This window comes from Seriola lalandi, unplaced genomic scaffold (genome assembly GCF_002814215.2).
Source record: "Seriola lalandi dorsalis isolate HSWRI2012SDOR001 ecotype SW California unplaced genomic scaffold, Sedor1 jcf7180002054583, whole genome shotgun sequence".
Lineage (NCBI taxonomy): Eukaryota > Metazoa > Chordata > Actinopteri > Carangiformes > Carangidae > Seriola > Seriola lalandi.
The window spans coordinates 1,872,397-1,886,868 of record NW_019525136.1 but is presented as its reverse complement, the minus strand read 5'-3'; the positions used below and the strand labels follow the sequence as shown (position 1 = coordinate 1,886,868).

Sequence of the window (14,472 nt, the reverse complement as noted above, 5' to 3'; positions counted from 1 at the left end):
CATTTTGTGGTTTTGACTGTATTGTGTTGACTTGTCATTCTTAGGACAGTCTTAAAAGATTTTTACAACTATAACAAGTTATTAGTAAATAAACAGTGGTAAAAATAAATAAATGGTCCGTTTATTGTAGCTTGGATAACATAATAATAATTACACAGAAAATATCCATTAGGTTGCTGTAAGGTAAACTAATCATTGATCTGCTTGAAATCTCCAACTGGAGAACTTTCATATGTTCTTATATGATTTTCTCCAGATGTTTCTGCAACCAATGAAATTCGTCCCATAGTTTTTCTTAGATTTTAATAGAAAATTAACAGCAACATATTAGTTATGGAACCTGCTTGATGAAGTATGTGTTAACAGTTTAATCCTGTATGTATCTCTGCACAGTATCAGGAGGCACCAGGAGCGGCGGGCCATCCTGACACCAATCCTGACGGACTTTTCTGTTCGAGTGACCGCAGCCCCAGCCATCATCTTCAGCAAGAATCTCTCTCCTGACAGCGGACAGGCAGAGGTCAGTATCAACACAGCTTTTTATGAATCCAGCATTACATCTTTCTCTTAAAAGTTTCCAAACTTTCCACAAGAGAATTCATTCGTAACCAAGGCAACATTAATGACAACAGGTCCAGAGGAGACAGAGGGGGTTGCATATTTTCCCTCATCTGCTTTGTAGAAGTTTGTTCACTACTTACACTGACATCCTGTGCCCTTTGACCATGACCTGTTACATTCACCATTGTAACCATTACTCTCACAATCCGTTGTTCATATGAAAATAGACATTGATTATGTTAGATGTCAGAAGTATTTATGTTCTGCCTCTTAACATACAGTAACTTACTCATTAGGAATCCCTCAGCCAGTCTGCCATGTAATGGAGGCTTTTGACCCACAGAGTTCAAACCTTTCTGCTTATACAGCTGATGTTTTCTGGCACAGCTCTCTGAGACTTCCTGCCTCTTTGATGCTTCGTCCGACCACGCTAACGTGCCCCTTGACAATGCATAACAGCTAATCCATAGTTTGCACTGAGAGACACACACACACACACACACAGACACACAAACATATGTTCTTGTACGTTTATACTTCTATCTTTGTGAGGACACGCTCCTTAACCATCTCAGCTAAGTGCCTAATCCCAACCTTTACGCTTACCCTAAACTGAACCTCATTCTGCCTTTAACCGTGAAACCAAGACTCTCAAACAGCCTCAATGTGTCAGAAAGTGAGGACCGGCCAAAATGTCCAAAAATGGTCTCACTCCCAAGGTCTAAGACTCAAACCGGTCCTCACAAAGATAACCATACAAGTGTACACACACACGTACACACACATACACACACACACACACTACACAATGTGATTTCTATATCTCCTTGAGATATACAGACTGAGAGCCAGTAACATGACAAAACATGACCCTATAACACAATTGAAACTCATTTTCAGCTAACCTCTAACTGCTTTCAACATATTTATGAATGCTTAGCATGTGAATGTAACAGATCTCTTTATTAAATTATTATTGCATTTATTATGTTATACAATCTTTGCTCTACTTTTACAATCTATTTTTTTTTTCATTGTTATCTCATGATGTCATGACCTAATGTGTTAAAATTAGTGCTAGTACTTCAGCTAATAACAATAATACTAATGATGATACACTTAATATGTTTATGTATATTAATCTAAATGAGAAAAATCAAGAAAAACAAATTGCCATATTAATGTTACCACAGTTTTTGAATAAAATATTAGCAGTCCTTCTATGTTTTTAAACAGTGGGTCTGAGTAGATTATGTTTACACAGCAGTCGCCAATACCATTGTGTGTAGTTACTGTAGATCTGACTCATGTGTGTGGTTCAACCCAGAGTGTTAGTGAGTGATATCCTGTTAGATGTAGCCTCCAGGCGGGGTGGTGGAGGGGCAGAGGGAAGAGAGCGGGAAGAGGGGAAGGAGGGAACAACTGAGCTAAACAGAACAAGATAGAGGGGAGATAGAAAGTAAATAGTCTAAGAGTATAAAAGTTAAAAAAGAGAGAGGCCGTGCACAAGGTCACAAACAGTCCTGATGTGTTATTGAATGGTTTTGTTGCTTCCTCCACCCACCTTCCTCTTTTCATTTCTGTACTATCTCCTTCATCTCTCTAGGAGGTGGTGGTGTGTGGCCACTCTTTGGAGGTGAATGTGACCAGCAGTCTGGATTTCTACCTCAGCGTTGCCCAGGTGCAACTCTTACAGCAGCTTCTCAGAGACAACGTGGTGGGGATAGAAACTCCTGAGAAAAGTGCTGAGGTAAATACCGCAACCAACAAATATGAGTACAAACTCATATGTGCACATTCATGATCACAATCACTTTCCAAAGCTGCATACATGAGGATGTACAAAAAACTGTATTTATATGATGTATGTATGTATGTATGAACTGTGTTGTGCACCAAAGTAAGCAAGTTATATTCACACACTCAGCATCACACCTTGGCCCTAAGACAAACTCTCTCTTGCTGATATGATTAATGGCTTGTAATTTGCACAGTGCCACAATCTTTACTAATCATTCCTCAGGGCTATGCCAGTTTTGCTCAAAAATCACTCATCCACCATGACCGTTTTCCTTATACAGCGCCCCTAACTATCGTCCCTCACTATTTTGGGTGAATCTAACACATTTAAATATTTACTCACTCAGAGCAAGGCAGTTCTCTAATGTGGCCTTAGTTTACTGCTCTGTGCTCAGCTGCAGCTTTCAGGGCCCTTCCTATTGTTTACAGGACAGGGAGCTCCCAGGCGCCATTTGCCCCGTCTGACCGCTTAATAAAGCTTTCTAATGGAACACAATATAAAAATATTTACCAGCTGCGGTGAGGATGGGAGTCATAGGAGTGAAGAGGACAGGGGAGTGAAGAGGAGGGGGAATGGTATGAAATTAAGAGAGTTGACAGAGTGATTTTAGTGTTATCTCTCTCTGCTTGGGATTCTTTACGGGAGATTGTGTGTACTAACGTGCAGTGACGGCATCAGATGACTCAGATCCCGTAAAGCAGTGGTAGGCAAATAGCGTCACGTTGGCCAAATCCGGCCCTTTGACAAAAACATTTGGCCCCCACAACGAAAGCTGAAGTTTCCCCTTTCATAGTTTGGAGGTGGCAGTCTAACAGCCTGTTAATACATTTGTTTTCTAAGGCAACAACATTAACAACAGCACTTTCATTCAACCATCAATAAAGGGGTTTTTTAGTCCTTTTTTATGCCAAAGGAGTATTAAATAGGCTACTGTAGCTCTCACTTTCTAATCGGAAAATAACATCTGCAGTCAGATACAATCCTTAAACAAATGAAATCAAATACTCAAAAATAAAATACTCTAGCAAACAAAACAATACAACATATAGGCCTGCAATTCCATTGTGCTTATGAAACTCTGTTGACCATTTAACTTATTTTACAATACTGAAAATAACTGGTTCATGGTTAAACCTAATTGCTGACCCCTGCTGTAAAGGATTTTTAAAAGTGATTTGGTTTGCTTCTCAGGAAGAAAAAAACACATACATTAAAGGGATTCAGTTACAATAATCATTCTTTATTTCTGTTACCGCTACATGTGTGCTTGACAATGCTTCAGTGACTACCACAGATAATACAGTACACGTACAGAGCAGGTTGTCTCCTGAGGGCAAACCAACACCACAAATTTGAGTGTTAAAATGCACATTTCACAGTCAATCTGTCAGATTTCTTAATGCAACACTAGTAACAAATAAGAGAAAGACACGGTGTGAAGTTAGCTGACTTCTTGTAAATTTTTCATTGATATTGTTATTTATACCGTCAGTCTTAAGGAGGTGCCTGTTGTGCATCTGGTCTTGATTTGGGTGATCTCTGAGCCCTCACCCCGACTTGTAATGATTCATGGCTTGATTCTGTTGAGGGGCAGCTAACGGCTGCAGAGGGTTCATCCAGGTTTAAGGCAGGATGAGAAACTTCATCAGCTATTCTGGGAGGTCCACTGGCAACAGTTTAAAAAAAAAGTCTTACTCCATTTAAGAAAGGTCATTTCATTGGATTGATTTAAGATGTTTCTCAAGGCAATGTAAATGGAGCATTTTTTCCTACTTTTCCAGCAACAGTTAGCTTCACAAATACGCAGTTCCAGCCGGGGGAGCCGGGGATTAAAGGTATTGCTCAAGGGCACAGTGACAGTAGCTGCTAAGTGTTAAGTTCTTTTCCCCAGCTATGTTTCCCAGTTTGTCCAGGGAGGAACGGTCAATTTTGGTTAAGACATTTGCATCTAACCACCATGTTAATGCTGCCTCCAGCTAGATTAAGTGAAATTGAAATGACCACATGTCTGGAGTGATGCAATACAGTGATCATCCATCCTCTGTTGAGAAATGAGGAATATATGCATGGGAAAATACCTCTTCTTTCTTTTAATATTAGCTTTTTGGGCACAGTTGTTGGGAACTCTCTTGTTTCACTTTTTACTTTTATTATGCCATATTAATATCAGGTGCATTATACCATGTTCTGTACTCATTCGGTTTTATAGTCGTGCCATTATAGAGCATAACAGTATCATTAACACTGAGGTCAGTTGGTGTGTGTCTTCACCTCTGTGCAGCTGCACAGCACAGAGGTTACTCTGAATAAATGTGGTTTGGCTTTGGGTTTTTGGACACTCTCTATGAAACTATTTGTACCTCCATCTATCTCAGTGTCGTAAGTCTTTTGGCGACGGCATCTGTCCGGCTGCTTGGCCCGGACCCGGCAGCAGGGAGGTCAGTATGAGTAAGACATGGTTGGGTCTGGTGTGTTCCGGTCTACAGAAGCTCATTCTTCAAGCTGCAGAGCCCTCTAGTGGTGCATTTCACTACAGCATCGTGTGGTTACATGCTCAGACCCCAGCTCCTGAGGGCAGCTTCTCATCACTCTCAGTCTGCCCTCCCAGCAGCCTGTGTACCCCCTGCAAACACATTAGAAACACCACCATGAGATATTATCAGTGGTAAGTGAGCTGCACTTGTTTTGAGTATAAGTTTTTAACAGGTAATGGCTTTTGATATGGTTAAAATCGACCAAATAATGAAACAGATGTTCACCCCCTGCTTTGTTTTTGCTTAGTTTTTTTATTTTATTTTATTCAAACTCAACTTCAGTAATGATATTTATAGTATTTGACAGTTTTGTTTGTACTTCCTTTATACAACCTGTTCAAAGGATTCAATCAAAAACAGGTCCTCGATCTTAAGCATCTGGTGCAGAGGAATTGTTTTTGTTGTTGTGCTTCTATAAAGTATCTCCGCTCTCACAGTCAGCACTGTCCCCAGCTAAAGTTTAAATCAAACACTGCTCCTTGCTCACTCTCTCTTATTTCCAATTTTTTTTCCTGTCTTTTCTAAACTTTTTTTCTTTCTTTCCTAGACATTTTGAGAACATGCTGTGTGCCTTGAACAGATTCTATGCAGATTTCAAACAGTTCCCATTGCCCCTCACAGCTGTGTTTTATTGTCTGGGTTAATGAATTTGTTTTGTAGGGGCTTTTGGGTTCCCTGGCAGTGGTGAGGCAAGCCAGGCGCGTGGGCAATGTGTGCAAGCCTTGTGTGTGATTTCAGTCATTTCAAGTCACTGAGCTGTGCTTTCAGAGATTCTGTCCTCACACATACACATCTTCTATGACCATACATATGCACAGAGCGAGATTGTTATTCTCTCATCATCCGTTACATTCAGTCATTGTGCGTTGTAGCCAGTTGTCCACAGTTTCCACTTAAATCATGATTGAGATGCAAAGTAAATGAAACATGATTTCCATAGGCAGATTTGTTGCTCTTTAAATCAATGCATTATTAGGATGTTTATCGCAGCATTAGCCACGGTCCGTCACAGTTTGACTTCATTTCTGTATTTTTTGGTTGATGTTAATGATGTTGAAGTGAGGCTGGGCTGAGATCAGGCAGCTTTCAGCAGCAGGAGGTCCCACAGTCAGAGAGCTATGAATAGATGATCGAGCAGCTTTTAGGACTTATCTCACTGCTCTGTCAATGGCACTGTCACATGGCAACTCAGAAGTGTATACCCTCACACACATGTCCACACACACGCACACACATGCATACACATTGTCCCCACATTCTCTGCATGGTAACTGTCTGCAGCCTTTTATTTGGGAGCCAGTGCTGCAATGCTGCTTTATGACCGAACAGCTGACCCGAATGTCTGGTTGTGTGTTTGCATTCTGTGTCTCAGCTCTGCTATGACGTGATTTGTTCTTCAGAGAGAGTGAAAAAGAAGTTGAAAAAAAAAACAGCCTCTCACTGTCTGTCTCTCGTCTCTCTTAACCACCACTTCTTCCCCTCACTATATCATTCTCTTATTTACCACCTCAATGCCATCCGTTCCTTCATGTAGATTTACAGTGTAAGCTGTCATTGTTGGCATCAGCTGCCACTATGACAAGCTCCCAAAGTATTTTATTATTGTCCCACCAAACTGGTAAAGAGCAGGGATACAGATTATTGTAAAAAAAAAAAAAAAAAAGTGCTTTCTTCATCCCATGTTGGTCTCTCTCCCTCTCTCCCTCTCTCTCTCTCTCTCTGTGACACACACACAGACAGAGGCAGCTCGGGTCAGCCATGTGCTTGTACCACAATGTGAGAGGAAAATACCCTCTGGTGCAGGGGAAGTCCCGCTCTGCTTCATCCTCCACCTCATCCTGGGATGATTACACGCATGGGAAACAGGGCTTTAGACTTCCTCCAACACTCATGCACACACATACACTGATGCCAGTGCACACACAAACGCACGTTAAGGCAGTACCCAGGTTCAGGACAGTATCAGGCGTCACAGGAAACTCTGAATTACAGTTTTTAGTAAACACAAATGGGTGAAAACCTCTCAGTCACCCATTACCTGCCTTATCTCTATTCCTTCTTTCTTCCTCTCCCACTCTTTCTCTCTCTTTTCTTATATTCCTACTCTTTTTGCATCATTTGACATTGTAAGGCTGTATGCAGCTGTCTGCCACCAACTTTCTCATTCCTTCTCAATCTCCTGCATCTTTTTGCTTTCATCCCACTCTTATTTCATTCCCCTATTTATCACTGCCCTCTCTTTTCCATGCTCTTCGTCTTCTCTCATTCATCACTTTTTTCCTCGTGGGACTGGCACAGCTCCTGGTTGGAAAAGTGTTAGTTCATCCAGAGCCGGCTAGTTATGTATGAAGTTGGCTTACAGTGGAGTAGGTTCCGCTTCTAGCAACAGTCTGTAGATTATGATATTCCTGTATTATTACATCTGTGTAGTCTTAAACACCTGCACTAAGGACGCACACAGGGTGCACTCTCATGCAAAGCTGGACTAATGCAGCAGCACTTAGACAGCGGGGTAGATCGGCAGCCAAGACGAACCACTGTGAGAAGTGAATTTACAGTAGGCACGAGTTCGCTGGTCAGTAGCTGCTTTGGTTTGTCAGTGGGTTTGGACGGCAGTTTTAAGCTATTAGTGGGGAGGAGGCTGCGTTTTACTGATGCATGTGTTTTTTTTGTGCATGTCATCCACACAGCCACACTCAACTACAGTTAAATGTGTTTGGACAGTGGAGGGTTTTTTTTTTACTATTCTTGTTTTATAGATTTTAAAGTTGTGTATTGTAGAAAATGATGAAGAATCAGAGTTGATGTAAAAGGCCATAGTGTGATGTAGATCAGTCAGCAGCAGTGTTGTGAAGGTTATTTTTCACATGTAATGGGTTACAGATTACTAATTACCCTGTTAGAGGTGTAAATAGTAACAGTTTTACTCACTTCATCAAATTAATGTAACTTATTACATCTGATTACTTTTGGATTACTTTTCAGTACCACTAATCTATTCTGTTGGAGCCCTAGAGAAATTTCACAACCTAATGACCTCTCCGGTTAATATTTAATGAAAACACTGGTAATTGAAGTTAGAGTGTGTTCTCATACTTATCACCTACCTGACTCGCTTGTCCACAGACAAACCAACAGAAGGTGTTCCTGCTCAGCCAAAAGATGCAAAGCAACAGGAACATTATATTCTTCATATTCTTCAGATTTAATAATAAAACTTTTCTCATTACCTCTAACAGAATACAATTACATTTATTTCATAATTTAATTATGTAATCCCTGACACTAGTCAGCAGTCAGCAGACACCTCAGACATTGCTTGCAGATAAATACAATAATAACACCTATGAGACAAATGAAGACCTTTCTTCACCTCAGTCCTCTGTCCAAATGCTACCAAATGTTACACCTTGGGAGATTGGAAGCTTAGTGACCTATTCTGCTCTCTTGTATAGCAATTTAGCTCTCACTCATGTAGGAGTGTTAGCCAGATTGCCAAAAGCACATAAAACAGCTTATCTAAGCCACAGTGTTGTTGACAAGCTTGGCTCAGCGAGCAACCTAAGGCTGGATCCTTGTCTGTGTATGTTTAAAGTAAACCTTTTCCAAGACCGCTCCTCTTCGTGATGAGTGTTTCATATTGTCTCGTAGCTGTTGAGCTTTGAGAACTGAAGTTTCTTTCTTGACCTCCGATCTTTTCAGGACAGTGAGGTGTCAGAGGAGCTTTTATGAGCGCTGCTGGCCAACAGAAATAGGGAGACATTAGATGAGAGTGAAAATCTGAAGCATGGAGAAAGGAACAAGGCAGAGAGTAAGAAAGTGGAGACAGCCTGAGAGAGGATGCAAAAGGGAACAAGAGTAGGGGAGAAATCTAATGAGATGAGACATGACACAGTGAGAAAAAGAAAATCTGAATCCGGTGTTTGCTTTGATTTCTGGTTCTGTGTAAAGTATTTGTCCATAAATGTGGGAGCTGACATTCCTGCGGGGTCAGCTCTTAACCAGTCAACCTGGCTATTAACCCTCTCTGAGGGCCAGATCCCTTTCACCCTGACCCCTTCCCATCCTACGTAGCAGTATTTTCATTCACCCTGTTGCTGCTAAGAGTAATAATAAATAAGGCTTCTTGCACAGCGATCTCCTTTTCCATTTTGGCTGCCTCACATTGGTTAAGTAAGCGTTGTTGTCTCAGCTTATCTTAAACATACATATTTTCATAGCCAGTGTTCATCTCGCTGCCCTTCTTTTGTTATGAAACCGTATCTTTTTTTTTTCCTTTTTTGTTCATGTCTCACTGACCCTCCTGTGTGAATCAACTGCTAATTGACAGCCAGTCATAACAACTCACCTTCCCTGTTCAGCCCCCGCACCCCGACCAGCTTTCTTCTCAAAGCATAACCGTGGCACATTCTTAAACTGGCCCCTTGGAAACTCTGTCTATTTGAGATCAGTAGCAGCTGAATTTGCTCTGCCCTCAATCAGTTTTGGCAAAATTGGCGTGAAAACTCCAGATAAAATCACGAAGGTTGGAATTCTATTAGAGTCGGGAAACAAACGGCGCCTTTGAGGAGAGGGAGCAGGCCCCCATCGTGAACCCTGGGATCGGGTGTCGACTCAGGTGAGGAGGAGTCAGGAGTACCCTCTCTCTCTGCCTGCAAGGGAAACAGGGTTGCAGACTCAGGGGACTAGTAAAAGCAGGGCACACCAGGCCAACTAGTACAGTCACACATATACACACACACCATAGTAGACTTCGTTCAGTGAAAAAGCCCAGAGTGTTTGTCTGAAGAGGTGAAAAGAGGAAACAGATTTTTTTTTCTCTACACCTGTATAAGCAAGATTCCACCTAGAATAACAGGTGATGGAGAGTATTGGGTTCACTGTCTGTAACTTGGATAGTGTATTAAGAGTGTGTGGGTTTGCATGTGCGCACATGCACGCATGTTCATGTAAATGTTTGCATTTGACTATATCAGCGTACAGTATCTGCTTCTTCCTGACTGTGATTTTTGAACTCCTGTGGTTGATTGGAGTAGGCTACTACTGAGTTCCTCCTGGACTGCTCTCATTAAACTAAATATTTACCCTAAATCAAAATTCACACATCATTCCAGGCTTTTGGAAGATTTTCCATGGTTCAGGCACATTTTCTCTTTTTTCCACATCTCTCTGCTAGTATCTGATCCAGGTCACACAGGAGTAAAATATTAAATCTTGTAAGTCCCCATATGCAATCTCACTTGTAACCACCAAGATTTTATTAGGTGCTAAAATGATTAGTTTATTAATCAACAGAAATCTAATTGACAACAATTTTGATAATTGATTTATTGTTTAAGTAATTTTTCAAGCAAAAATGCTTCTCAAATGTAAACACTGGCTGCATGTCTGCTTTATGATTATGCAAAACACCTTTCTTTAAACTGTTTGTCAAACAACAAAAGCAAACTGTGTTAAATTTAGTTTCTTTACATGTTTGAAGAACTAAATATTTAATCAGCTGCTATCTTTGAATGCATGTGTGAAATGAATGATATCTTTGTACATAGGGCTTGTGACTGGCCCTAAAACTGGACAGAGGCGTGTGTACCCAAATGGAGCACAGGCAATGATAGGTATGCACAGATAGGTGCCATGCAGCCACTTGAGACCCAACTCAAAAACATAGCTCAGGTGCTTTAGATAGTCAAGAGGGGGGCTTGATTTTATACCTCACCTGTTTCAGGTTGTCTGTTTAGAGACACTCCAGGAGTTCAGACGTGCATGTCAAATTGCACCTCACATATTCTAACACTGAGAGGTAAAATCTAATGTGGATAAAGTGTTCATTTAGGATGCAGTATTTTGAAATCCCAGTCCTCCAGCCAGAGCAGAAAATGAGTTATGATGAGACATATTCCCTCCATGTTAAAATCTGCTTCTGGATCCCACCATCACAGCTAAGTGATGGGGCTTTTAAACCTAAACACCTGAAATTGTTCCTTCTCTCGCGATGTTGTCTTGAACTGAACTTGTCCACTTCAGCCTGCAGTATCCTACAGTCTGCAGGTCATTTCTGTAGTCAGCGTAACTTTTTGTGACGTTGTCGAATTTTGGTCTGTTCTTGTATCAATGTGTCCTTTAGCCTTGTCCTCTATGTCCCCCTTATCGAGGCCCTCCCTGCTAACTCACATGAGGGGACAGGGGGTCTTGCATCATTCTCCTTTGAGAACCTAACATACAGCACATAAGAGCCTTTGTCTCTCTCAATCCTGGGAGCACATCCAGGGAGAAATTAAAGGAAGATTACTTCAGTCCTCCTCTTCTAATTTCAGCTCTGTAAATAGACACCGAGCCAGGATTGTTCTTGTCTTCACGCCGCTCTTTGAATTTGTATGCAATCTTGTGTGCATATTGTGTGTGCTCACATGTTCACAGTTGTGTGTGTCCGTGCACTCACTTCTGAATGCGTTTACAGGCTGGTTTATGCTCGCAAGTGTGTCCTTTCATAACCACGAGTGTGTGTGTGCTGGCTCCCAAGGGTGTGGGCTGATCACAGCAGCATCACTCACAGTCCTCAGCAGACCACCTGGGGTTCATCTGCCCTTCTCAACCCTGCACCTCCCACCCCGTCCTGCTCTAAACAGCCTCATCTCACCTCAGGTCACCATTGTTTTCCCTGCTGTTGCTGTTTCCCCATGACCTTGTTACTAAAGCAGAGAAAACAGACATGGCCGCCAGGCAGCGCAGGCAGGCGTTTCAGAAGAACACTCTATGACCTAATGAAAGGCATCTCTGCTGCTTTTTGAAGTCTCTCAGACGTCTGCTTTTGTGAACTGTTTCAGCCCAGGCTGAATACAATGCAGTTTGAAGGCTCTTTTGTTGTTTGTTTTTTGAAAACATAATGCCAAAGTTAATGATGTTAAGTTGAAAGCTTGGATGAGTGATCTTGAGGGCCAGGCTGAAACCTGATGATCACTTTGCTGCACTAAGTGTAGTGGAGTGAAAACATCACTGCGTGCATTGACCCACTTTTTATCCACTAGATATAAATATTCTTCATCTTCAAGAGTCAGTGCTCTTTACAATTCATTCTTGTTTACCAATGACAAAATTAATAGATTTAAAGTCAAGTTGCAATGTAACTAATGTAACTGCAACTAACTCAGAGATTTCACTTCTTTTTTTTTTCAGAGATGCTTACCCACAGACACTTTCACACCCACAACTTTCAGATGCCATTGTCACCATCAAGCCCACCTCACTCAGGGACACTTGGCATGTGCAAACACTGCAGCCTGAGTATTAGATTAGAAAATTACCCCCACACAAATTTCAAAAGCAAATAGGGATGGTGACAGTTAATGAGAGCCAGTTGTTCTCTACCCCATTCCCATGGAAAGAAAGAAGAGAGGATGAAGGAAAAAAAGTCTGATGATGACTCTGCTGCTGTGGAAGCCAGGATCACAGCAATTAGGACAGACCCCAGGGTGCTTCTGTCTCTCATTCACTTTCACTTTTACTATAGTGTGTCTTCTAATTACACCTTTCTCCACATCTGGCCTTCATCTTAATTTAATTAGTTACCAAATAAAATGTAAGGAGTCAGGTTGCAGTCGTCCAGGGGTGTAGGAGAGGACGTTAATATACTTTTTTTTATATTACATGTACAAAAGCAATTCATCCATTTATCAGCCACATTAGTTCTGCCAAGTTCTCCATCTGGCTTTAGCCCCATGATAACTTTATTATAAAACTTCAATGTTTTTACTCTCCCTGCTTTGTTTACCATATGGCTGATATCTTGTTTATCATTAATGATGGAAGTATTTGGTGATAAAGTCCATTCAGCAGCATCCTATTCCAGCCAAGAGATTATGTTGGATGAGCAGAGAAGGTCTGTGTATCATTTCTGAATAGTTACATCATGGTGGTCAGGACACTTTTCCCCTGTGTTTGTTTTCACTAACACGGTTGTGTTATTAATCTAGGAATTGTTCTGGCATTTTTGAACACTTCCTTCAATGAGTAATACAACTACAGTGCATCCTGCTTATACAAAAAGGCAGTGTTTTTGTAGTGATATGGGGTAATTCTTGCATGTCCTCACAATCACCCCGAACCCAACTGTTGGATTTGATTGGTGGATCTGAATCAGGGTTTTGGTTTAGACTGGTGGATCTGTTGAGGATGACTGATGCAATAAGTCTCCTGTTGAGCTTAAAGGGTGGTGTCTGTCAGACCTTTTAAATCATTCTTGATTGCCAGAGATTAAGAGCGGGGCATGGTGGGTTTGGCGAGCGTCTTCGAGGGCCTAGAGTCATACTGAGAAGGCCTCGGTATTAAACTCAACGTGTTGAGCACAACACTGCAGCCTGCTGAATGTCAGAGCTCTGGATACAGTTCTGTTTTACGAAGCAATGGCAATCTGCATTCTATTTGTGCCAAAATATTTGTAAGTAAACTAATGTCGTGTGCAGGCGTAGGAGAAAACAGGTTTTGAAGTTCAATCAATTATAAAACGGAGTCTTTGGCCGCCACATCTCTCAGAGCCAGGTTTCTGTTGAGCAGCATACTGTAGATCCCATATGGACTGAATTAACTCACTCTTTTCACAATTTTTCTTTTCATTCTCCAGCCTTTATCATTTTGCATCTTTGTTTTTGAGCCAGGGCTTTTCCAAACCATAAAGCAGCCGAAAATGGAAGGACATCATCTCTGCATTCATGTTTTCTTGTCTGTTCATCTTTCCTTTGTTTTTGGAGGTGTTTCACAGGCGTTCCTCTATTTAGACCAGCCATGTCCCACTCAGTCCTCTCCTCTCCTCACTTTTCCTCCGGTAGGTCTTTCCGGAAAGAAAAGTGTTCCAACTGACCCAGCGCTTTAGGAATGTAAACATGCATAAATTATTACTGTCACCCGGATGTTTGCTTTCCCCCCTGTATGTCACATGAAATCAGGGGAATAAGAGTCTCTGACATGGAAGGCAAAATATTCTCTCATTGTTATTTCTCTAATCCTGTTCAAAGCAGATAGAAGGAGAAAGGGACAAAGGAGAGATGCTTGGGGGCCTGGACTGTGAGAAGAGAGAAGAAAATGTGTCAGATATTGTCTCTCATGCTCCTTTGAGAAACATGTTGTTTAACCCTGGAGGAATAAACCCACCAACCAGCATAACTGGGTGGAGGGGAGCTTGTTAAAATGGCCCCACTCTGCGCCCAGAGTACACTGTGTTTAAAGTGCAGTTGACAGTCACTCTGAAGCACTCGGCATCCATTTGCAAGCTCCGGGGTCGCGACCTTCCATTGCTTCTTTGTTGTGGTTCAGTTGAAGTGCATAGCAGGTTGCCTTTGTTATTGAAACAAAGTTACAAGTATTAAATGACTGCCTTTGATGCCCTTTTTTGTGACCGCTGTTGTGGCATAAAGAGAGCAGTGACTTCATATTATGAATGTCTTCCCTCTTCTGTTCTCCACAAGAAAATAAGAGAATGAATTGCGGTCTTTATGGCATTTGGTTAAGTATTATTGTTATTATTTTTGATTAAGATGAGGTATTGCTGCATTGAGGTTTTCTTCCATCTGCACAAAGGCACAG

At 41.5% G+C, this 14,472-nt stretch overlaps 1 protein-coding gene across 3 annotated transcripts in view; it reads left to right on the top strand.

The window, feature by feature from the left end:
* vps13b (vacuolar protein sorting 13 homolog B) overlaps window positions 1-14,472 on the top strand; it is a 322,674-nt gene that overhangs the window by 215,913 nt on the left and 92,289 nt on the right. For all 3 annotated transcript variants that reach the window (XM_087177216.1, XM_087177217.1, XM_023418652.2), the window contains exons 33-34: window positions 394-520; window positions 2,168-2,311. In XM_087177216.1, the coding sequence (XP_087033342.1) occupies window positions 394-520; window positions 2,168-2,311 (271 nt within the window). The remainder of the gene's footprint in view (window positions 1-393; window positions 521-2,167; window positions 2,312-14,472) is intronic.